Source organism: Mustela putorius, unplaced genomic scaffold (assembly GCF_011764305.1).
Source record: "Mustela putorius furo isolate JIRA1106 unplaced genomic scaffold, ASM1176430v1.1 tig00537227_pilon_pilon_pilon, whole genome shotgun sequence".
NCBI lineage: Eukaryota > Metazoa > Chordata > Mammalia > Carnivora > Mustelidae > Mustela > Mustela putorius.
Window position 1 is genome coordinate 23,254,233 of NW_025422368.1, and position 26,752 is coordinate 23,280,984.

Genomic DNA, 26,752 nt, shown 5'->3' on the forward strand with positions numbered 1-26,752 from the left:
AGGTGGCCCGCGTAGCTAAAGTGTAGTACATGAAGCAGAAAACAAGAGCTGAAATTGAAGAGGTAGGTCCTTGGGAGACAGGGTAAAGGGCCAAAATGTTATTCTAAGAGCAAGAAAAAGCCAGAGAGTTTCAGTCATGCATGACTTAGTCTGCTCCTCCTTCTCCACACTGACTCTTCTAACTTCCAAGTCACTATTGCTCATGTCCTACATTCTGTGTACAAGCAAGAATCCCACACAACCATAGACAGACCTGGTAACTAACCCCTTCCACACTCCACAGTTCTCACTTCAGATTCTTGGGGATTCTCGTTGGGAATATATTTCTGGTTCTATAATGGGCATATTTATTGATTGGAAAGTATTTTTGCCTTAGGTAAAATTTACTGGAACCTAGCTACTCCTTGAAAATGATACAGGTTGCACAAATCTAATTATACTCTAAGCAGCAATTTTGTGGCCTTTCAAAATGATAGCTTTATATTGAGTAACCAGTTAAGTAAATGTCTTCTGTTAGTGTATCATTTTAAAGACATGTATTGATTTACACACTTTCATGACTATTGTATTCATACTCTAGTATAAGGCAAACCTCCAAGATATTTGATAAATAGATCAAGATACTGATAAAAAAAAATCAAATCAAGTTAGAGGTTCTATAAATAATAGTAAGTAGACCCTCAACCTTAAAGACCTGGGTTAGCAAATCACAAAAGAACTCCCTCTTAAGACTCTGTACAATACAGATGAGCTAAAGGAAAACAAGACAATTACACAAAAAGTAGAAAGTAAAGCTGCTCTATGCTTAACAAAAGCATTCCTGATTCAAAACAAATGAGAACAAGATTATTCAACTATCACTGAAATTGAGTTGGAGCATGCATGAGAACATAAAGGAAAACAAAATCTAACCCCCAGTGGGTACTGGTGATTCTTCTACTCTTTTGTCAGCTCAATGATCTACACCTTGGAAAGAGAGCCCAAAAGAGACAAAGAGTGCCCCCCCTACAGTCATATGCTCTAAAGAAACCCAGAAAGCAGGTCCCCTAAAGGGAATAATCATTTACCTGGAGTAGTGATGTGCCTGGGTCAGGTAAACTAAGAACAAAGAAGAAGAATTACAGGGGCAGTGTGCGTATGTTTCCACTTATCAGAAGAATGAATGTTTTCAGAGGAGAAATTGCAGACACCTCAACACATTAGGGGCAGGAGTCCCCAGCTAAGACTAAAAAGAGTGAGAAAACATTTTGTGTGCCAGATGAAGAAAGGACATCAGTTAAGATGTACTGCCGTGGGAATCTACCAGGACCAGCTGAACAACCACACCCAAGGAGATGGGGCACTGAAGCCAGGGCAGTGCTATAGAATGGAAGCTCCTCAGACCCCTCCAAAGGCTGAGCACAGTCAAGAATGGCATACATTCTGAGCCCATGGGACTCAGAGCACCAGGTAAATTCTGTAGACCTGTTGGTTTCTCCAGTTAATCCAAGCTCTCTAACATGCACTGCTCATGTGTGTGGAGCTGTGGCTTATCTAGCAAAGTAGATATTTCCAGACCCAAGAAGACAAATGAGGCGAGGTGGCATACAGTTAGCAACCTCTAGCCCCCATCTCCACCTCAGGTCCCCACAGAATAAAAAGAGCCTTAATATTGGGGGATTTCTGGGACATCGATTCTCTCAGGGCTTGAAGGTCCACCGTTTAACATCCTGGAACTTGATTTCTCTTCCATTTTAATGCAATGCAGGGAAGCTGGAGGAAAGAATTTCAACAGCAATATTTCTAATTGGAAGGAAAGGCTGTTTATAATAGGATTATATTCAGAAGTCATTAAAGATTTGTTTATATTGTCCTCTCCCTCGCTCCTTTGCTCCTTGCCAAATTATTTATCTTCTAACTAGTCTATTTTACATATTCTTTTTAGACTCTTCTTCAATCTTGAAATAGAATTTCAAAGCCAATGTATTTGAACAGATTTTTCTTAAAGCAAATTCTTTTTTCTTGCCAAAAAACTTTCAAACTACTAAGAGGCAAAATGTGGTGATTAAGAGTCTGGGTTTGAATATTGGCTCTGATTTTAGCACTGTATAATCTTTGGCAAGTGATTTAACCTCTCTGTGCTTCAGTTCCTCATCTTACCTGAGTTAAGTTATGAAAAGTGCTTAGAACTAGGCCTGGTAGGAAGCAAGCACTCAATTAACACAACTGACTATTCCCAAATAAATGCCAGCCTTTGGGCCTGATGTCCTGGCCTAAGTGGCTCAGCCCAACCTGTCTCACCAGGCCTCTCTCTCTCCCACTAAACTAATCAATGAAATTTACTGAATCCACACTTTTCTCCCAAACTGGCTAAGAGAAACACAGGATGCTAATTTAGGAAATGATAATTAGTTTTCAATAACTTTATATTAAACAAATGCATATTATTAAACACATTGGAAAATATTGTGGGGTTTTGTTTGTTTGTTTGTTTGTTTGTTTGTTTTTGGTCAGAGAGCGTGTGCATAGGCAGACAGAGTGGCAGGCAGAGGCAGAGGGAGAAGCAGGCTCCCCGCCTAGCAAGGAGCCCGATGTGGAACTCGATCCCAAGACGCTGGGATCATGACCTGAGCTGAAGGCAGCCGCCCCACCACCTGAGCCACCCAGGCATCCCAATATTGTGTATTTTTAAGATAAAAGTGAGACTTAAAAGAAATTTCATTTGCCATTAGTAACTTTTAGCTTGAGCCCTAGGTTCCCTATCCTCCAGTTATGACTCTCTTGGAACAAAAGTGCCCTTTTTTAGTACCCATCACTCTCTCTTTATACACTGTTCTTCACTGAAATGCCTGTTCCCATACAATTTATGAAAATGAGTCTCATCCTCCTCAAATACTTCCTTCTCCAAGCATCCTGCCTGGGCACTCAGCCGCACTGAGCTCTCTCTCTCTTTTCAATTCCCAGAATGCTGCCTTTTCTCTCTCATGTCTCCATTTCACCTCTCCCTTTATGTTTCAGATATACCTGCCACATCTTCACCCCCAGACAAGGAAGTCTTTGGCCTACACATGAGGATGTGGATCTTCACGTGTTCCTAGAAATATCAAGAAATGTCTACCTCCTCTTTATATAACACATCCAGCATGCCTCCTGCCTAGCAAAAGCTAACCATGCACAAGGACCTCAGACATCTTCCCCGCAGAGATTCTACTTATACATAGAAGAATAAATACATACGTCAGAACAAAAATACTTACAGGTCATTTTTATGTGTTGTCGATATAAAACATTTCATTGCAGAGTGGAAATTCCCATTCCTATTTTATGTATTTGAGAACAGTAACCAAAGAACCTTGCTTTTACTTTAAATGTGAAGCAGAGGCAAAGCAGTTTAACAAAAACGTTAAACAGAGACAACGACAGCAGCCTCCCACCTGGTTTTTCCGATAGTCCTGTTGTGAATGTCTCAGCACACGGTAGCACAGCCGCAGCATGTACTTGTAGGGAGCGTATCTTTGGTCCCCCAGATCTTCAAGTCTCAGCATTGAGCCTTCTCCTGCCTTCTCTTTAAAGGGTGCTTTGAGAATCCCAAATACCTATTGGGAAAAAACAAACAAACAAACAAAACACCTATTCTGATGAACGGGAGGTTTATGTTTTACAAATAAATACACTGACTCAAACACACTTTTGTAATATTTGAGTAGAATTCAGGTAAAGGAAAAAGATGATTTAGAATATAGAACCAACATACTAAGCAACAACAACAACAAAAATACCTTAAGGATTTAAAGGATTCCTTAAATTGACAAAAACTTTTCAATAAAATACTTAATTTTGTTTAGAAATTATATTTTATTAAAATAAGAAATATAGGGGGTGCCTGGGTGGCTCAGTGGGTTAAGCCTCTGCCTTCAGCTCAGGTCATGATCTCAGGGTCCTGGGATGGAGCCCAGCATAGGGCTCTCTGCTCAGCAGGGAGCCTGCTTCCCCCTCTCTCTCTGCCTGCCTCTCTGCCTACTTGTGATCTCTCTCTCTGTCAAATAAATAAATGAAATCTTTAAAAAAAAAAAAAAGAAGAAGAAGAAGAAGAAGAAGAAGAAACATAGGGATACCTGGATGGCTCATTCTGTTGGGCATCTGCCTTTGGCTCAAGTCAAGATCTCAGGAGCCAGCTGGCATCAGGCTCTCTGCTCAGCAGGGAGTCTGCTTCACTCTCTCCCTCTGCTCTTCCCCCCACTCATGCTCTCTCTTTCCCTCTCTCAAATAAATAAATAAAATCTTTTTAAAAAATTAAATTAAATTAAAAATATAAAGATGTCGGGTTGTACCAAATTATGTGAACATAATCAAATGAACTAAAAAAGTTTCATTTCTGTAGGCTTTATAATTACTTCTATTAATGTTCTATAACTTTTTTAAATCAAAATAATATAAAGGAAACATTTACTTTTCATCTGAAATTGACATCAGAGAATGACCTCCAAGTACTGCCTCCAAACCTCTTTCAGAAAGAGTTCATTTATTGTTCTTGGTACAAAACAATGTCGCCAAATCAATGAATGTATCAGGATTCAAATAAATAAAGTGCCACTTGGTAGTATGTAATGACTCACATCATACCAAGGTGAGCAGCTGGGAAACAGCTAAAAAGTATTGAGGAATCTAACTCTTTGAGGCAACAGGACAGCAGGTAAGGTCACCCAGGGATGAGCTGGTAGGATGAGTAAATTTTTATGAGGATGCACCTATACAAGGGCATGAGTATTAATACAAGAAACCAAAACAGAAAGTTCATGAACTACAGTACAAATTAGCATTACTTCAATAATTTTATATTCACTAAACCTTGCATTTTATATTTAAAATACTGAAATAAAAGATTAGACATATGTTAGTTGAAATAATATTAATAAATCATTCGAGGTCCTAAAAGTCCTTGAAATCAAATGTTTTATACAAAAGAATGCTAATGTCAGAAAAGCCTTTGTCTCATTAGATTTGCAACCTTTATTTTCTTTGAGAGAAATGTTGATTTTATATTTTCAGACAATCAGCCATGGAATATTAATTAGCAATATATCTACTATTCTCCTTTCCCAACTCCACAAGAATACATATATTAATAACATGATTTTTTTTTATTTTTTAAGTATCTTCCTTGCAGAAGCCCATTACTGTGTATGACAATTAACCACATTAAAAAAAACACACACACACAGAAAAGTAGGCATGCCCATATGTGTATATTATCAGGAAGGAATTAATTTACCGGTGTGTTAAGAACAATTTCTGAAAGACATAGTATAAGTGCAGCTCTAGACTTCCAGGGAAAAAGCTAGAACATTGTGCAGAGGACTTGTGAGCTGATGACTAGACTGCCCCACTTTCTAGGGAAGAGAGAGACAGAAGTAGGAAATAGATGGAGATGGCACTTTCCAAGTCATCCTGGAAATTCTACCTAGAAAATTATTCCAGCATGTTTTCTGGAGATAGTCTGACCCTGTAGGTTTTGTGAGAGGTCTGCAGGAAGCTGTCTCTACATGGCCCCACTGATCCCTGCCTCCTGGAACTGACTCTAGAACACAACAGAACTGGTAAGATGTCACGTCTCAGAATGAGTTATTAAAGAGACTGTAGCTTCCATCTAGGTGCCCTCTCTTATTCTTTCTTGGATCCCTCATTTCTATGGAAAGAAGCTTCCCAGTCTCAAGGCAGTCCTAGTAGAGGCCCGTGGGAGTGCGCTGGGAAGTGAATCCTCTTCGGTTTAAGCCTGAGATGACTACAGCCCCAGGCAACACCTTGACAGGCGACCTTGTGGAAGCCTCTGAGCAAGAACCACCACCCAAGTCATTCCCAGATTCCTAACCCACTCCCAGATTCAGAAACTGTGTAACTAGTATCTGTTGTTTTCAGCCTCAAAGTCTTGGGGTAATTTATTACACGGCAATAGTTAACACAAGGACTTCCCTGATGCTACAATTCAAAAAAACTAAATATGCCAATGTAGTATATGAAAACATTCACCTGTGCCAATATATTTTGTTCCCTCATTAATTTTTGACGTTCTCGGTTTGGCTTAGTGATAACCACATCCAGAACTTCTTGTCCATTATTGAGTACATCAGCCACAAAGAAGATGAGGTCTTCCAATAATTTGGTTACAAACCTATCATAAAATGAAAAGGAATTTTTACTCTAATTTTGGAAAATTTTTTTTAATAAATACTTAAGGACTGAAACATTAGAATATTGAGAGTATTTTGTAATAAACATTCTTTCACCAACAAAATACCTAATTCAGTTGACATTTACCTAAATCTTTACAAAGATTTACAAAGCCTTCTCCAGCTCCTGCAGCCCCCAGTCCTGCCTCAAGCTTCTAGTCAAGTATTTGCAAAGACAATTATGAACTAAAGCCACATGAGCCCCAACAGGAGAAGAGTTGATAGGCTACCACCACCAGATCCTTTTCTATGACTAACCAGCAAAGAAGAGTATTTCTGCTTAACAGAGGACAGCTCAATTTCTAAATTTCTAAATTCAAATCACTTTTCTTCTTTTGACTCAAACTCCATTTTCTAATACTCACCACACTTCTATATCTCCAGTGAACAGAACAGGAAAAAACTAAAATGATCTGTGAACAGATTCAGAGCAAGCAATCAGCTGTTCTAAACTGTTCTTAAACTAGGGATGCCTGGGTGATTCAGTCAGGTAAGCATCTGCCCTTGGCTCAGGTCATGATCTCGGAGTCCTGGGATTGAGTCTCACATCAGGCTCTTTGCTCAATGGGGAGGCTGCTTCTCCCTCTGCCTGCCATTCCCCCCCTGCTTGTGCTTCTCTCTCTCTGTCAAATAAATGAAATTTTTTTTAAAAAAATCGTTTTTAGTAGTAAAAAAAAACTGTTCTTAAACTATTACCTGATCTATAAAAATCATATCAGTCTAAAATCATACATTAATGTTCACCTTAAACTCTACATTTTAGTTATTAAATATTACTTGAATTTCAGAGGCATTTAGAACCTTAAGTATCTTGAAAACCCTTCCTTCCTTAGCTGTCTTGTTTCTCCTTCCTGTCTGCTCTTTATCATCTTCCATATAAATTTTTTAATTTTTGAAAAATTTTGTTCAGCAAATACATACACATGTATGTATCTATACATGTCAGCATATCATTCACTATAATTAGCATGGTCAATCATGATGACATCGATAAGAAAACTACAATATAAAAGAGTCAACAAATCCAGAAAAGTGTAGAATGGATTCAGTTAGGAAATATCTTGATCTGTCTCCGATTTACCTCCTAAAAGAGAAAGTAACTTTCTTGGAGCCAAATGGACATACCTTAATCCAGAATTTAGCCATCTACAGCCAAATTTTAGCCTATTTCCAGGAATCATAAATTCTGCTCCAACACTCCAGAGATTCTATGTTTTCTTGGAGTACCTTTTTTTTTTCTTTCTAAAGATTTTATTAATTTATTTGACAGACAGAGATCCCAAGTAGGCAGAGAGGCAGGCAGAGGGAAAAAGAGGGGAAAGCAGGCTCCCTTCAGCAGAGAGCCCGAAGTGGGGCTTGATCCAAGGACCCTGGGATCATGACCTGAGCCGAATGCAGAGGCTTTAACCCACTGAGCCACCCAGGCACCCCTGGGGTACCTATTTTAAATGTTAACCCAATCTGTTTCTTTTCAAAAATGTGCCTGTGTAGGATTCACTCTCATAACCTTTGAGGGCAACCACAGAAATGTCAACTATGATTTGTGTGCATTGAAATGTGGTGTGAATTTCTTTTGAAATTTTGACTTAATGTCCTCCAAATCATTCTGGTATTCCTAAAAATAAAAATTATTTTCAGCCCAGGTTTCTTCAACCAACTGAAATAAAGTTGAACTTCAGTTGCTATCTGTTCTATCTACAAGTCGAGTTTGAGCATAAATAGATGTATTTTCTTTTAAAATTATTAATATTCTTTTTCTCCTGTTTCAAGTTAAATGTGTTGCAATGTTTCAACATCTAAGAAAGCACAACTGTGGGACAGCTATAAATCACTCAGTTTCAAAGTCTTCCAAATGGCCTCAACTGGGGACAGTTACTGGAATGACAATCAACAGTTTAATGGAGGTTCTGCTTACACAGCCTGGTTGCTCTGCTGATGGGGCAACGGAAGGCAAGAAAACCAGTCTTGTCTCTTAACCTCTGAAACTTTTTTTCCCCTTTTTCACCTCAAGCACCCCACCTGTGGCAAAGCAACTGGGTTTTTTCAGTTTAGATCAAACTCCAATTCTATACTCAGAAGTGGTTTGTCCTACTAAATCATTCAATCTTATTTGCTTGTACTAAAGACATTTGTGAGACTTTGTCATACGTGGAAATGATAACTAAAATATATTGTTTGAAAGATATACCTAAAAAAATAAAAAGCTCTGTGGATTAGGAACAAAATAAGAAAAACACAGCAAGGAGTGCCCAGGAGGATCAGTAAGTTAAGTGTTTGCCTTTGGCTCAGGTCCTGATCCTGGTGTCCTGGGATCGAGTCCCGCATTGGGCTACCTGCTCAGCAATGAGCCTACTTCTCCCTCTTCCTCTCCCCCACCCCCAACTTGTGCTCACTCTCTCTCAAATAAATAAATCTTTATTAAAAAAAAGAAAGAAAGAAAGAAAGAAAGAAAAGAAAAGAAAAGAAAAAGCACAGTGATAAGCAAGGATACTGTTCAATCCTTGCCAGATAACTGGGACTAAAAGCACATGGTAGGGAACTAAGCTGAAGGCATGAAAGCAGGTATTAAAGGAGGATTTCCACCTCTTAAAAGAACCTTAAAACTTGGTGGCTCCTTTTCAGCTCTGGCTATGCAGTGGTAGCAGGAAAGAGAGGAAATTCACGACAGGACTGGACCTCGCCACCTGTGATCTCAACAGCTGAGCCTCAAATTGCCACAGGACTCGGACTCTTCGTCCTCAGTTTCACTCCTCAACTAGCTGAGACGTGCCAAGTGGAGGCAACCGTGAAACTGATAGAGGCGATAAACAAATGAAAAGAAAGGAAAAGCAAAAACCACACACCTAAGAAGAGCCTGCATATTCAAATTCCAAAGCATAAGGGGGAAAAGGACATGAAGCCAGACCCAGGGCACTGGTGGTCCAGTCCGTGAAGTGTCTGACTCGTGATTTTGGCTCAGGTCATGATCTCATGGATCATGGGATCGAGCCCCATGTTGGGCTCTGAGCTGGGCATGGAGCCTGCTTGAGCTTTTCCCTCTCCCTATGCCCTCACCCCACTCATTCTCTCTTGAGCACTCTCTTCTCCCAAATAAATAAAAAAGCCTATAAGAGAAAATCAAGAGGCCAATTCATTACCAACAAAATGCAAGTAACGGAACAATTTCGAAATTATTTTTAAATAAGTTTTTTTTCCATCACCAAAGAGATTAAGAAAGCAATTATATACCAAAAAAGATAAACATCTTAAAAAGGCAGATATGAATGAAAAGGTGGATACACAAGAGAACCAACAGAAAAATGAGAAATAAAATTATAATCATTTAAATAAAAATCTAATTCATGAAGTTAAACTATTCTGCACACTTTCTAAGAAAAATTAGTGATTCGTAAGACAGTATAAAAAATCAATCCAGAAAGCAGAACAGAGAGATTTAAAAAGGAAAATTGTAAAAAGAAAGTTAAGAGATAAAGACGATGAATTAAGAGGCTCAAATGTGTATTTAATAGGAGTTCCAAGAGAGAGGAAAGAGGGAAAAGATTAAGAAGTAGCATTTGAAAGAAAATGGCTGAAAACTTCAGAATTAAAGGAAAACATAAGTACACACAGTAAAAGCATACCTTAAATGTTAGGTGTGAAAAACAAAAATTAAATTTCCTTATGTTTAAAAAATAAAAGGTTTTTTTAATGAACTCACAGATACAGAGAACAGATTGCCAGACATGAAGTGAGAGGTAAAAGGAGTTAGTGAAATGGGTGAAGAAACTCAAAAGGTACAGACTTCCAGTTATACAATAAATAAGTCCTGGGGGTGTAATATACAGCATAGTGGCAATAATTAAAAATACTCTATCATATATCCAGCAGTTGCTATGAGAGTAAATCTTTAAAGCTCTCATCACAAGAAAATAAAATTTCTCTAAATCTATATGGTGACAGATGTTAACTAGACTTACTGTAGTGATCATATCATGATATACACAAATATCAAGCAATTATGTTGTACACCTGAAACTAATATAATGTTGTATGTCAACTGTACCTCAATTTTTTTAAATGCATTAAAAATTTCCTTGTAAATACACGAGAGTAAAACTTCAGGACATTAAAGACAAAGAAAAAATGTACAAAATTCCCAAAAAGTAAAGCATAAAGGTCAATAAAGTAAAAATTCTATCAACAAAAGACTTCTTAATGAAAACAAAATATGTCTAAAAATAATTACATTATAACCTTAAAATACTAAGGGAAAATAACTGTCAAGCTGACATTCTATATATAGTTAAAATAGTACTTAAGAGTGGCAGCAAAATAAATATATTTTCATATATTCAAAAATTCAGAGGATTTACCATAGATCCTGACTGAACAGCTTTACGGAATACATTTCAGCAAGCAGAAGAGGTAAAATATAACATGAAATACAATTCATAGTAAAACTAGTTTTTAAAAATAAAAAATTTAATGAATAAGTGGTATATCATAATTTATAGGATACACCTACTTCTTTGCACGTATCAACTATTATTAAATGAAAATTTTAAACAAAAATAATTAACACAGAACTATGGTTCTAGACAAATATTCCAAGAAAGATGTGAAGGAGAGTATCAGTGCATTTTCTCCCATGAGCAAAAAGTACTTTTCTCCCATGAGCAGAAGAAATAAATATTTAATAGCTTCAAATTTTATAGGAAAGAGTATGCAGTTATGCAGTTAAAATGAATGGCAAGAATTTAAGGGCAATTGCTAAAGAATAGCAACATGACCTAAAGCTTTTAAACCAGTACAGGAAAAAGAAACTACACTAAAGAAAAGAATTAGAATAAATCCAAACATATTATTTCTTTTTTTTTTTTAAAGAGAGATTTTAAAAAGGAGACTTTTTGTTTTTTTTTAAGATTTTATTTATTTGACAGACAGAGATCGCAAGCAGGCAGAGAGGCAGGCAGAGAGAGGAGAAAGCAGGCTCCCTGCTGAGCAGAGAGCCCGATGCGGGACTCAATCCCAGGACCCTGAGATCATGACCTGAGCCGAAGGCAGAGACTTTAACCCACTGAGCCACCCAGGCACCCCAAAAAGGAGAGATTTTATTTATTTATCAGTGAGAGAGAGAGAAAGAGAGTGATCATAAGAGAGAAGGAGCAGGGGGAGAAGGAAACTCCCCGCAAGGGGGGAGCCCAGAATCACGACCTGAGCCGAAGGCAGACACTTAACCGACTGAGCTACCCACGCACACTTGAACACATATTTCTTAAATGAAAACAGATTATCAGATTCGATTTATTGATTGATTGATTGATTGGCCTCAGGTCTTCTATTTTTTTTTTACACTTATCATGCTGTGAGTTCATAGGGAGTGGGTTCCAGGAGCTCAGGCTCCCTTCCATTGGTTCTCACAAAGTGTTTTTCTCTGGGTGGAATAGGCTGGAGCTTCCTTTGAACCCAAGTACCTTTCTCTTCTGTTTCCTTCTTTTTCTGTTCATTTTCCTTCATACTGTACAGGCAGCTATCTCTGCTCTTTGAGTGCTTAAAATGCATTAATCCTCTTGGCAACAGTCCTACCCTTGTTGGTTTACAACAATGCCAACAGCATCTTGGGAAATGTTGTAGACTCTTCCAGCTTTGCCATGGTAACATGTGTGGGTGTTCCTTTTCGAACAGTGCTGGTTCCCTTGATGTTCACAAATCGTATATTTGCATGTACGTGGCCAAAGGAACCACTCCATGTTTTCTAAAAAGCCTAGAGAATATAGTGGGGGCCCCTCCTCTTTCTCTTTATGTTGGTCTTTTTGGAGAATTACTGGAAGATGGGGACTCCAGATGAAAGGAATCCAATTAGGTGAGGAGTTAAAGTGGTGGAGTAGTAGGGGGACCCTATGCTTGTCTTATCCCTCGAACACATATAGATAAGTATCAAATCATTCTGAACACCCAAGAAATCGATCTGAGAACTGAGAGCACAAACTACACAACAAGAGGGAGAAAAGAAAGGGATCAGATTAGATCTATTAAATTTAGTTCTCTGAGGGCACCGGGGTGGCTCAGTCAATTAGTGTCCATCTCTTGATTTCAGCTCAGGTCATGATCTCAGGGTCATGAGATGGAGCCCCACATTGGGCTCTGTGCTCAGCGGGGAGTCTGCTTGAGATTCTCTCCTTCTCTCTCCATTTCCCTCTGCCCCTCGCCCACCACTCACTCTCTGTCACTCTCAAATAAATAAATAAATATTTTTAAAAATCATAATAATAAATAAAAAACATAATAATAAATAATAAATAAAAAACAAAATCTAGTTCTGTGTTGCTCACAAGAGACTAAAACAAAATGACCAGGAAATCGAAATTAACTGACACTCAAAAAGCGGCTTTAGACACATACTCAACAGAAGATAGTTAGTGTAGCAACAGTATCATCAGGCAAATAAAATCTAAGGGCAAATGGTATTGCTAAGGAAGATACTAACTTTGAATTACAAGGATATCCAATCTGAAAAAGCAAACAAACAAGGACATCAGATGTGGTGACTCTATGTGGGATGACCACTATTCTAGATCCTGAGTTTCTATCGTGAGGAATCAGAACCAACCTCAAGCCAGTAAACTGCATAAAAACATGGCCATGGGCTGCTTTGTTCACTGCCACATTATGAGCGTGTATGCCTGCTGCATGTCACAGCACCTGGCGTGTACCAGGAGTTCGATATACACGAATTAATTACATCTCTGAACTATAAATGCCGCTGAGGAAGCCCACATCTCTTTCTGTACCCTCGTAAAACATGGCGCAGAGATTCTGGTTGAGGACTCTATGCATCATTTCTTTCAGCTCTGAACAGCAGTTAACCCCACGGCAGGCTCCCTCCTCTCCCACCCGCAAATATGTTCCCAATACTCTCTATTTTGTTGGTGCAACTTTGCGCAGTAAGATGAGAAAATTCCACTGAAAAATATCTGAGGTTGAGGCTCTTGGAGCAGAGTGGCTTGTGCCTCTAGAGGCCATCCTAGGGCGAGTGAAGGGGGAGCCATGAGTGAGAATTCTAACAATGCCGGCATTTTGAGGTAGATCTGCAATATTCTAACACCTTCCCTCTGACCTTGTCTCATTTTTTCTGGTTTGAGTAAAAGAAGATCTAATAATAACTTCATTCTCTAGAGGGGGAAAAAGTCTGAGTTGTGAGGTATTTTCAGAAAGAATTTTATATTGAATTCTAAAACAGAGAAAATAATGTAAATGCATTCAAGTATGCCAATAAGCTCCACTGTCCTGACAGGCAGCTTTGAATGAATATCAGTGGGAGATGACTTTCCTAAAATTACTAAATTAAAATCAATAATTGCAACTTGATATTTCTCGGGCATATTTCTCTTTCTTCTGATGTTTCTTTCTTACTCTAAAACATGGGAAAGAAGCAGGGAAAATAAAAACATATGATCCCTGCTCAGTCCTGGGTCCAGACCTTCCTTTAAGAATCATGATGGGGGAGGGACGCCTGGGTGGCTCAGTTGGTTAAGCAGCTGCCTTCGGTTCGGGTCGTGATCCCAGCGTCCTGGGATCGAGTCCCACATCGGGCTCCTTGCTCCGCAGGGAGCCTGCTTCTCCCTCTGACTCTTCCTTCCACTCTGTCTGCCTGTGCTCGCTCTCACTCACTCTCTCTCTGACAAATAAATAAATAAAATCTTTAAAAAAAAAAAAAAAGAATCATGAGGGGGAGGGATGCCTGGGTGGCTCAGTCAGTTAAGCATCTGCCTTCAGATAAGGTCATTATCCTAGAGTCCTATGATGGAGTCCTGCATCACTCCCCTTGCTCGGCAGGGAGGCTGCTTCTCCCTCTGCCTGCTCTGCCTGCTCTCCCCACTACTTGTGCTCTCTCACTCTCTCTCTCTGTTAAATAAATAAATAAAATCTTAAAAAAAAAAAAAAAAGGAATCATGAGGGGGCAAGATTCTCTCTGGCAGAAACTGACAAGCAACTTGCTCCGGGTTACAACCAGCTATGGGGGAGGGCTCATATCTACTCTTTACTTGTCCTTTTCCTCAAGAAACACCTTACTATTAGCATGGGAGAGTTTTTAGGTGAGGCTGAGTAAATTTCTGTGCATATATGAGAGTGAGAGAGACAAAGAAATGGATTCATCAAAAGGAAGTACTAACAGACAAGTAACAGGCAGATAAAAAGTATTTCTGATGATCCAGCTCAGATATCTAATTGTCTATAGTCCAGAAGAGTTGGGCAGTTGGGTCAGCTTTTGGGCTTCATTCATTTTTTCCAATGAAGTTTGAGGTACAATTGAATATACAAGAGTTATTTTCAAATTCACATTTGTGAGTGGAAAAACAGAGGTAAGAACAGAAAGTAAGTGGAGAAACAGGTATCCATTTGTTTGCATATTTGTGATGTTTTTCTACAGATCGTGGTGGGAAAAAGCAAGTTGGATTTTTGTTCCTTTGTATTATAAGATACATCTAAGGATGCATAAAACATAAATGTTTAGTTGTGGAATACCTCTAAGGCGATCGCATAAAGCCGCCACCACCCAGAGCAGGAAATTGGACATGGCAGGAGTCTCCTTGAATCCCTTCCCTCTCAGGAAAACACCACCCGGATTTTTGTGACCGTCATCTTCTTGCATTTCTTTATAGTTCTGCTCATTGCTTAAGCACTCGAAAGAAACAGAATTTCACTTTGCCTGCTCTTGAACTGTAGAAATAGTATCACAGTGAATGTATCTGTGTCTGGTCCTAGCTCAGTCTTAAGTTTATTGGATCTATCCATGTTATTACACATAGATGTAGTTCATTTATTGTCATCGCTATACTGTATCCCATCACATGAATGTACCAAATTTGTATTCATCTATTCAACTGGTGATAAACATCAGATGGTTTTTGAAGTCTGGGGTTGTTGATAATAAGGCTGTATATAGGGGTCCTGGTGCACATGTGTAGGGGTTTTTTTTGGACAGATGCTCAAAAATGTGTAGTCGAGGAGAAGAACTGGTGAGTCATGGATCGTGTGTATGTGTGCACATTGGTGGTAAGAACGTGTATGAGATCTACCGTCTTAACAAATGTTTAAGCGCACAATACAGTACCGTTAGTTATAGGCACAATATTGCACAACAGATTACTGTGTATAAATGAAAGTTTATACCTATTAAACAAGAACTCTTCATTCCCCCCTTCCCATCAGCCCCTCCCTAGCAACCACTATCTTACTCTGTTTGAGTTGGACTATTTTCCAGCTTTGTTAACAATAGCCAAGACACAGGAACAACTTAAATGCCCATTGATGGGTGAGCATTTAAAGAAAATGTTACTTTATATACACAATGGAATATTATTCAGCTTTTAAAAAGAAGGAAATGCTGTCATATGCGACAACATGGGTAAACCTAGAAGATATCACACTATGCGAAATGAGCCAGTCACAGAACACACACTGCTTGTTTCTACTTATATGGGGAGTGATTTCTTTTACTTTGCAAGGGACCGTCAAACTATTTTCCAAAGTGGTTACACCAATTATCATCTCCCCAGCTGTGATGAGAGTTCCAGTGTAGGAATGCCTGGGAAATTGGCAAGAAGCTTTTTCTTGTTCAGATGTAAAGGTACGAAACAGATCATCAAGAAGGGAAATAAAGAGAGTGCTTTTGTTCTGGGACACTGAAAACATACAGACTTTAAAACCACACATAATCAAATCCCCAATTACGTAAAATGAGGATAATGTCCATCTCAGGACTACTTGAAGGAATAGATAAAATAGATTTACAGTACTGACACAAAGTAGGAATGACAAAATTGACATAGCACTCTCCTTCTCAACTATCTCCAGAGCCAGAGTTGAAGAATCAAGGATCCAGTTTCTCTGGGACAAGGGCAGAGTGCTAGACCTTGCAGATTGTTTTCTCGTGTATTTATTTGGTGGTACCAGAGTAGAAAAATGTGTCTTGAATAAATAAGAATGCCAAAACACAAAACTCCTTTTAGGAATTTTAGAACTCTTAAAATAAGAAGTAATAATAAATAAATAAGAATACCAAAATATGAAACTTCTTTCAGGACTTTTAGAACTCTTAAATCCAAAATATTAAATGAAGGGCAAGTCTTTTACGAAACATTTAAAAGGGAATATCGGCAAGTAAAAAAACAACTGTCTTCAAGCCAAGCCAAAATGGAAAAAGTGAATATTCCACCAGATTTTAATGTCACCATTTTCATTCACTTACCATGATCTGCTCGTTTGGAAGCAGGTGTGCTGCTATGGAGACCATTCTAAATATTCCCTTAGAGTCATTCATTCACTTGAGGTTTACCACAAGAGTTGACAACTGACTCTTAATGATTTAAGAGTCATCTTAAAAAGTTACTAACCTCCTTTCATTCTGAGTTATTGTACCATTTTCCAGCTTTTTAACTGTGGTCGCCAGCACTTTATTTGCATCATTGGCAAAGTCTAAGTCTCGGACCTCAGACAATGGGACAGACACAATGGCAAATGCTTCTTTATCTTCTTTTGTTTGGCAAGTTCCAATCTGCAATGTGTTTTTTCCATTCAGATTAGTTTTTTTTTTTAAATAGCTATGCAATATTTTTCAGATCCTAACACATCGTTATACTGTTTAAGAAATACAAGACAGGAATTGCTCACCCACACCCAATAATTCCCACATGCATCATCCACTATGAAAGACCATAGGGACACACAGATTTTCCATGCCCATTTCCTGCCTTGTTCCCAAAGCCCACCTAGAACCATTGCCCTTTTCTTCTGTGTCAACAGTGTAGAGAGAATGTACTATTGGGACCTTCTCCCCTTTCTACATGCCACTCCTATGATTTGGGCACAGCATCTAAGCCACTTAGTTCAGTGATATAAGCAACCGGTAGAATGAATACTTGATTAAATTAATTGCAATAATCTCTGATATTGGTAAAGATGAATTGTAAAGACCATGTCAATCACTCCCTGATCCTAATCACACATCTGGCAAAAATTTAAACCACTCTCAGGAGCATTTACCTTCAACATAACAGGTCTCTCTTCATCTGTGTCTATGGGTATACTAGTACTTGTTACCCATGTGTTGGTACATAAATGTCTCAACCGAACATAAGAGTTCCTAAAAGCAAAACACAAAAGAACAGCTTATAAAAAATTAGCAAACTTACACATTACCTTATTTTAAGAGTTTCATACATTATATGAATAGGTTTCAGACTAGAATTAACTCAAGTATAGGACAGTCTGGTTTAAGAAAAAGTTTTGAGTCAAAGACTATTTCAAAGCTTGTGGTATTTTACCTAGACCAGTGGTTCTTAAATTGTGGCCCCTGGTCCAGTAGGACCAGCATCACCTGGGAAATTGTTTGAAATGCAGATTCAGGGAACCTGGGTGGAACAGTTGGTTAAGTGCCAATCCTTGGTGTCAGCTGGGATCATGATCTCAGGGTCTAGGATCCAGCCCTGTGTCAGGGTCAGTACTTTGGCATGGAGTCTGCTTGGGTTTCTCTCTATTTATCTCTCTCTCTCTCCCCCTTTGCTCCCCTGACCTCTCAGGTGTTCTCTCCTCCCCCCCCCTTTGGAATAAATAAATAAATCTTTTTAAAAAATGCAAATTCTGAGTATTCATCTCAGTTCTCTGAATCAGAAACTCTGAACATAGGGTGAAAATGAGTCTTTTACATCCAGATGGCCAACAGACACATGAAAAAGAGCTCCATATCACTCGGCATCAGGGAAATACAAATCAAAACCACAATGAGATATCACCTCACACCAGTCAGAATGGCTAAAATCAACAAGTCAGGAAATGACAGATGCTGGCGAGGATGCGGAGAAGGGGGAATCCTCCTACACTGTAGGTGGGAATGCAAGCTGGTGCAACCACTCTGGAAAACAGCATGGAGGTTCCTCAAAATGTTGAAAATAGAACTGCCCTATGAACCAGCAATTGCACTACTGGGTATTTACTCTAAAGATACAAACGTAGTGATCCTAAGGGGCATGTGCACCAAATGTTTATAGCAGCAATGTCCACAATAGCCAAACTATGGAAAGAACCTAGATGTCCATCAACAGATGAATGGATAAAGCAGATGTGGTATATATACACAATGGAATACTATGCAGCCATCAAAAGAAATGAAATCTCGCCATTTGCAACAACATGGCTGGAACTAGAGGGTATCATGCTTAGTGAAATAAGTCAAGCGGAGAAAGACAACTATCATATGATCTCCTTGATATGAGGAAGTGGTGATGCAATATGAGGGACTAAGGGGGTAGGAGAAGAATAAATGAAACAAGATGGGATTGGGAGGGAGAAAGACCATAAGTGACTTAATCTCACAAAACAAACTTGCTGGGCGGGGGTGGGGGAGAATAGGAGAAGAGGGGTGGGGTTATGGACACTGGGGAGGGTATGTGCTATGGTGAGTGGTGTGAAGTGTGTAAACCTGGCGATTCACAGACATGTACCCCTGGGGATAAAAATATATTATATGTTTATAAAAAATAAAAATTAAAAAAAAAAAAGAAAATGAGTCTTTTAGCAGCCTCTCCAGGTAATGCCGATGTGAGAACCACTGACCAAGTAGCCACCTCAGCTAACACTGCTATCTGATCTTAGTCCTTTCTGTAGCTTAATCATTTGCATATAAAAGTATATACAGCCAATCTTCATTGTTTGCTGATTCTGTATTTATGAATTCTCCTACTCAAGAAAATGTATCTGTAGCCCCCAGAGCAACAGTCTGGACATTTTTGCAATCATTCTGGGCATTTTTGCAATCATTCTTGGACATGGACAGAGTGGCAAAAAATTTGAGTTTCCAGTGTGCACATTCCCAGTGAGGGTGAACAATACAATGCTCTGTCTTCTCATTTCTGCTTATACTATAAACAAGCATCCTTTTCATGGTCTAGTTAGTGCCATGTTTCTCCACATTTCTGTGCTTTTTGTTGATGAGCTTATTGCTTAAAACAGTCCCAAGCATAGGGCTGAAGTGCTGTCCAGTAGTCCTAAGGATAAGGCTGTTATGTACCTTCTGGAGAAAATACTCATGTTACATAAGCTTCATTCGGGCATAAGTTATAGGGCTGATTGCTATAAGTTCAATGTTAATGAATCAACAATATGTATTAAATAAAGTGCCTTTAAACAAAAATATACATAACACACAAGGTTATATGGTACTGACTGATGAAAAATATTGTGACCAGAGGCTCACAGGAACCTAACCCCATATTTCTTCTAGGAACAGTGGCTCAGTATTTGCTAATTCAATGTACTGGGAAAAACAAGAATCAACCGTATGTGAACTGTGAGGAAACACCTGAGAAAAGACAGCTAGAACTTCATCCAACTCCAACATTATCATTTTAGTGAATCACTTATTATCATCATTTCTTTAACAAATATGTGTAAAAATATCTGTTCAAACAAAAGCATTGTGGTAAGTTCTGTGCCTCCAAGTTGCTAAGAGTTCGGTAGGAAAGATAAGACATAAATAAATCATATAACATGAGGCAAAAAGCATTAAGGTCAGTAAGACAGAACCAAATAAAACAAGGGCCTCCAGGAAAGAGCGATTCATCATGCTTTGGCTCATTCGTAAAGGTAGATACAATAGAAACTGAGTTTCAAAAACCTAAAGTAGCAGAAACCAATCCTTGTACAAATAATCAGAAATTTGCCACTAATTTACCTCTCCTTTGCCACTAACTTTACTTTACTTAACCATTCGTCATGGATCTGTGTGTTCTATAGGGAGATTTTTTTATCATTTTCTTATGCAAACATTCTTGTTTAGAGTTCAAGATGGACTCCATTTCTGCTGAGTTAAATCTAAAATGATTAAAGTTGTTGATTAAAATTCTAATACTCAGAAGAGAAGGCCAGCAACAGGGATCAGGCAAAACCCTCCAATGGGATCTTTACAGGCTTATAACAGTGGAACAGGAAAGCATGAGCAATAGCTGATGTAAAGCTAAGATTGAGCAGCATTTCTCATGAACAAGAATAACCAGGAAACGCCTTGGGAAGCTCAAGGAGCTGTGTTTCTAAACAGTGCTAGTGCAGCAACCCTCCCTGGAAGTAACCTACACAATGGTGTCTGCATCTTATATGGGTACCTTCAGTATAATCACTGCCATCCTCACAAATCCAAGTACAATAATGCTCTATCAACGACAGTTTAGAACCATTTCTCATGAACAAGAATAACCAGGAAATGCCTTGGGAAGCTCAAGGAGCTGTGTTTCTAAACAGTGCTAGTGCAGCAACCCTCCCTGGAAGTAACCTACACAATGGTGTCTGCATCTTATGTGGGTACCTTCAGTATAACCACTGCCATCCTCTCAAATCCAAGTACAATAATGCTCTATCAAAGACAGTTTAGAACCATCCCACTAGATCTAAGGATATGGGCAAGACTCCCTCATACACTTAGAGAGTATATCATAGTGCAACTGTTGGAAGAGAGACAGTGGCAGGCAAAAGAGATTAATTAAAATAATCAAATCCAAGCGAAAGAATATAAGACATTGTCTCACATTAAGTTCTGGCTACCTCATTACCACTTCCACTTTCTCACCCATCACTCACTTAGGTCCAGTTGGTCTCCTAGCTGGTACTTCAGCACACCTACTAAATTTCAAGACTTTTCCATTTCATGCTCCTGCTGCTTGAGACACTCCCAATGGGGAGGACCTGATCTCTCAAAACATTCAGGTCTTTTCTCAAATGTCCTAAATCAGAGAAGCCATTTCTGAACAGTCATACTACCTAATACAACTCTCTCTGCAATTATTTTCTCAAAGCATTTGTATTACCTGACCTCCTATTTTATGGTTTGTCTATTGCCTCTCTTCCTTATTTGAATTTAAGTTTGTTCAGTTCTCTTCCCAATGCCAAGGGCAATGTCTGTTAAGTGCAATAAAGATTTACTGGCTGAATGACTAAATAATGAACAAAGGGATGAATGCATGAATGAATGAATGAAAGAAACCTGGAACTTGACATAATAGAAATAAATGATATAAGTACTGATAGGGAAAAAAAAAAGTAAATACGAATAGAAATGCTCCTTGATCATTTTTCATGTTAGTAAGCAAAGGCCATACAAGTAATAAGAATAAATAATTCTTATGAATTTTTCAGAATTCTTTGGTCCTGCATGCTTTAATTATTTATGAGAATAAAACAAACTATGTGAATCTTCTCACAAAAGAATCTCGCATGATTTTTATACACTATTCTTTTCTTATGCTTGCTCCCTAGATATCACAAAAATTCTATCAACATTAGATGTTAATTCCTTACCTACCATTACAATTACTCAAAGAAATCTTACTATTTATTGTATAGTTTTTATTTTTTATTTTTATTTTTATTTTTTTTTACCTTGGAACCAGGCAGTCAGCTCTCTGAAGAGTTGTGGCATCCAGCTCGAACAGGGATGCAATGTCATTTCCATGTGGGACTGAGACTAAAGTATACATGATCTTCTCCCCAGCCTGGCGTTTCTTCTTTGAAGTTGGAAGATCTCCATCTCTCTGTTGCGGAGGTACAAATTATTTACTTTTAACAGGTTTCTTACTATATTCTCCAATTAATCAGGAGATAAGATTTAAATCTGCCCGTTATTTCTTCATTAGATCATAGAGATGTCTGTTTCACATCATCCAGAGAGAGCAGGTCAGGCCTGACAGCCCTTGAAGTAGCTATTATCAATAGTGTTAAGTCACACACTCCTGGAGAGATGGCTTGATCTGGGCAAATATCAAAGCACTAACAGTCATAATAGTTGTGAATTCCTTTACCATGTCTTAAACCAATTTACATAGTAGTTTTGACCATCCCACATTTAAAACAAACAGAGTGAAGAAATAGTGTGTGGAATCGTCTAGATTTCATAAACTCAAGAGTCAACATGGCAGTATCTCAGAGTTCCTGACCAACTCCCAGAACACAACAGGGAGGAAGAGGAATCAACAGCAATATTCCTATTCAGTTCATTGGCTTATTCCATTAAATCCAAAAACATATTATAATGGCAAATACAGTGAAATAAAATGGGATCTTCACAAGCAGAAGCCCACATGATGATGCAAAACTCAGTCAATATTTCCAAAATTCCCCATTTTAAGCTGGTAACCACATAAGATTAGTAATTATATATATTTATTTGAAGCAAGTTTCAATCCCTGTGGAAGAACATGATGCACCAGAAACCAAAAGCTGATACAGCAAATGTAATATGAGATTGGTAATTACATACATAAATATAATTACTACACATATTTATTGAAAGAAATGAAATTTTAGAGAAGTAGAGAGAGAGAGTATCACTCTACCATCACAAGAAGCCAAATGAAAGTGGGGAAGAGGAGGGGGATTTGAAAAGCAGATGAAAGCAGTCTATGCCCAATGACAAGCAGTGTTTAATGGCCACTATGACAATGAGATGTCACACCCAATCATTCCAAAACATTCACTTGAAGTTCCATCCCAAGATTGTGAATGTCATTTCCTATGCAGTTTAATTCTTATGTCTTCTCAAATGGTGTGCAAATTGGTAGCACCACTGAACTGTGAATGGGCAGAGGAACCCCCAGGGTCCTGAAGCAGGAGCAAGACTGTTAGCTGCTAAATCTCACATAGCCCAGAAGTACCTGGTAGCTCCTGACATCTTTGATTTACATGTCTTCTAACGAGACCAAAATTCAGAGTTAAATGAAAGCACGAGTCTGACAAACTCTCCCCGTTAGCCATAAAAGCTGTTTCTAATCAGTAAGTATAACTAACTATACTTATTGATCAGAAGAAAAAACACACTTAACTAACTTAGTGTACATTATAAGGGAATGCAGAGATACAGGGGAAAATGCAAAAACAGTAAGAAAACCATATATGTGAATTTACACAGAGCTTCTCATAATACCAAAGCCATTGCTGTTCTCATTAACCTTACAACAAAAATTTGAAAGGAAGTAAGATGAATATTATCATTTCCTTCAAACCAAGAGATAAATGCCATTGCCTACCTTTGATGAAGAATGAGGAAAGCAGAAGAGAGGGAAATAAGAAAAAGGAAGGAGGAGGAGGAAAGAAGAAGAAGGGAGCAGTAGGTTGTGGTAGTCAATACCCAACCCCAAATTCAACTAACCACCCCTCAAGCCAAAGCCAACCAAAGCCAGTGGCCTAGACTGAGGCCTCAAACACTCACTGACCTACTCCTCAAAGGGCAGGAAAGAACTCACAAGTAAGAACCTTTCTTAGGTCTTCTGAAAAAATTCTCATGGGTCATGAGACACATTTTCACAGTGATCTGATCTGAATTGAAGACACAATCTGTGAGGGACAGAAACACCCTCATATCCTGAGGAAAAAAAACAATCTAAATGTCTTTAAGTAGCCCAATAAGAGTATCCTGGCCAGACAAATGAGTTGGGGGAGACGGCTACCCAGGTAACACAAAGCTTAGGCTTCTGAATCTTGAGATTGGGAAGGGTCTTGAAAGATCATCTGTGAGCTAAGAGTTCTTCCCAAATAAATTTCTGACAGTAACTACTCAAGTGAAATTCTATCATTTGGAATATATTCTTCTGGGTCTTGAAAACATTTAGGTTTAATTTTAGTTATTCTCTCCTGAAATTTGAAGAGCCTTTGTACAGTTCTGTTTATTTCCTGCATTTCAACTCTCAGAATGGATTAGGAGGAAGATCTTCAAGGAAAAAGAAATAGTTGGAATGGAAAGGTGGAAGCAAGGCAAAGGAAAGGGAAAGGAATGTGATATTCTAGAAGAAAAACAGGAGTATACAAGAGCAGTACAACACTGAGGGCACCACCCCTGAGACAAACAGCTAATAAATTGGCTTTCATGAAAACCAGTTTCTTCTGCTCTGTGAAAGACACCATCAAGAGAATGAAAAGACAAGCCACAAACTAGGAGAAAATATTTGCAAAAATACGTATCTAATAAAAGACTCTTACCCAAAATATGCAAAAAACACTCAAACTTCAGCATTAATAAAACACATTTCCCAATTTAAAAGTGGGTGAAAGACCTGAACAGACACCTCACTGAAAAAGCCATACAGATGGCAAATAAAGATGTGAAACAATGATCAGCATCATATGTCATTAGGGAGTTGCAAATTACATAATGAGATGCCACTCACAATAATGAGCTAACCACACACACACACCTATTAGAATGAATGAATCCAAAACTCTGAGGACTGCAAATACTGACAAGGATGTAGAGCAACAGAAACTCAAACTGATTGCTAGGGGAATGCAAAACGGTACAGCTACATTGGAAGACTATTTGGTGGTTTCCCACAGAACAAAGCATACCCTATAACATATGACCCAGCAATTATGCTCCTTAGTATTAAACAAAATACGCACACAAAAACTTACAAATAGATGTCTAGAGCAGCTCTACTTGTCATTGCCAAAACACGTAAGGGACCAAGATGTCCTGCAGTAGGCTAATGGATAAACAAACCGTTGGACATCCAGACAATGGACTATTACTCAGTGCTAAAAAGAAATGAGCTCTCAAACCTCAAAGACATGTCAGAACATTAAAATATATATTGCCGAGTGAAAGAAGCCAGTCTGAAAAGGCTACCTACTATATGATTCCAATCGTATGACATTCCAAAAACAACAAAACTATGAAGACAGTAAAAAGATCAATGGTTGTCAGGGAGTGGTGGGGGGAGGGGAGAAAGGAATGAAAAGACAGAGCACATAAGATTTTTAGAGCAGTGAGACTATTCTGCATGATATTTTAATAATGGATGCATATCAAATGATGGCTACTTTTATCAAAATTCAGAGAACGTACAAAGCCAAGAGTGAACCCTAATGTAAACTACAGATTTTGGATTGTAATAATATGTTAAATAGATTAATCAGTGTAGCAAATGTGCCATTCTGGTGTCAAATGTTGATACGAGGGAGGCTGTGCTTGTGTGGTGGCAGGGATATAGAGAAATGTGTACTTTCCACTGAATTTTGCAATAAACCTAAAATTGCCCTTAAAAATTGTGTCCATTAAAAAAGAAAAAACCAGGATGAGAGAAAATATTTGTAAGTCATTTGCCTGAGAAGGGGACTATATCCAGAATACATAAAGAACACTTACAACTCAATAATAAAGACAACCCAATTAAAAATTGAGCAAAAGATTTGAATAGATATTTATCCATAGAAGATATTCAAATGGCCAAGAAACACGTGCAAAGATGGCCAACATCATTACTAATTAGTAAAATGCACTAGGACAGCTATAACCAAAGAGACAGACAACAAGAAGTGTTAGTGAGAACACAGAGAAGTTGTAACAGCCATATATTGCTGGGGGAACATAAAATGGCATGGCCATTTCAGAAGAGTTTGGCAGTTTGGCAGAATGTTAAAAATACGACCAACAATTCAAAGTCTAGGCTTTCTATCAAAGAAAAATGAAAATACATTTCCACACCAAAACTTGTCCATCAATGTTCACAGCAGCATTTCTAAAGGCCAAGATGAGGATACAATCCAAATGTTCATCAGATAATGAATGGGCAAACAAAATGGGGTATATATGCACAATGGCATATTATCTGCTCATAAAGGAATGGAGTACAGATCCAAGCTACAACATGCATGAACTTTGAAAACATTATGCTAAGTGAAAGAAGTCAGATACAAAAGTCTATATATTCTATGAGCCCATATAGGAAAGGTCCAGAATAGGCAAATCTTTATAGAGAGAGTAGATTCATGGCGGCCAGAACCTGCAGGGAGAAATGGGGAGTGACTGTTGATGGATTTAGGCATTCTCCTGAAGGAGAGAAAAAAGTTGTAAATTTGATAGTGGCTATAATTTTGGAGCTCTGTGAATGTATTAAAAGACACAGAGTTATATATTTTTATAAATTGAATTTTACGGTATGTGAATTCTATCTCAATAAAGAATTTTACAGTATGTGAATTATATCTCAATAAAGTTATTCTATTTTATAAATAAAATTTTACAGAATGTGAATTATATCTCAATAAAATTATATCTCAATTATATCTCAATAAAATAGAAATAACATACATTTTTCACCTACTAACATCTTGGATTCAAAGAGTTTCCTTTTATCTGATGGAATGTTAACCTCATGGAGGGAAAGAAGAAAACCAAGAGAGGAAGAAGAAGAAGGTTTAAGAAGAGGAAGTAATAATTCTGAAAGATAGAAGAGGAAATGACAGGGAAGGGAAAGGAACAAGGAAGGGAAGGAGGGAAGAGAGGAAAGGAGGAAGGAAAGAAAGAAATGGAAGGAAGGAAGGAAGGAAGGAAGGAAGGAACAAACGAACTCTGAAGGTCACTGTTTCATTGATGTCTGCCATGTAGCTCGACATGAAAATTCAGGGGTTATACTAAACTATGGATGGCAAAGAAGCATTTGCCTGGATCATAATGGTGACACAGGAACCACACTTCTGCCTAACTGCAAATAGCTGAAGGCAAGAAAGTCTCAAGAAGCTCTAAA

The 26,752-nt window shown here is 38.3% G+C and overlaps 1 protein-coding gene across 1 annotated transcript in view; it reads right to left on the reverse strand.

Moving 5' to 3' along the window:
* ITPR2 (inositol 1,4,5-trisphosphate receptor type 2) overlaps positions 1 to 26,752 on the reverse strand; it is a 502,669-nt gene that overhangs the window by 345,908 nt on the left and 130,009 nt on the right. The window contains exons 11-15 of the mRNA XM_004776400.3: positions 21,615 to 21,766; positions 17,232 to 17,331; positions 16,583 to 16,743; positions 6,007 to 6,148; positions 3,414 to 3,575 (exon numbers count right to left, since the gene is read on the reverse strand). Coding sequence (XP_004776457.1) covers positions 3,414 to 3,575; positions 6,007 to 6,148; positions 16,583 to 16,743; positions 17,232 to 17,331; positions 21,615 to 21,766 — 717 coding nt within the window. The remainder of the gene's footprint in view (positions 1 to 3,413; positions 3,576 to 6,006; positions 6,149 to 16,582; positions 16,744 to 17,231; positions 17,332 to 21,614; positions 21,767 to 26,752) is intronic.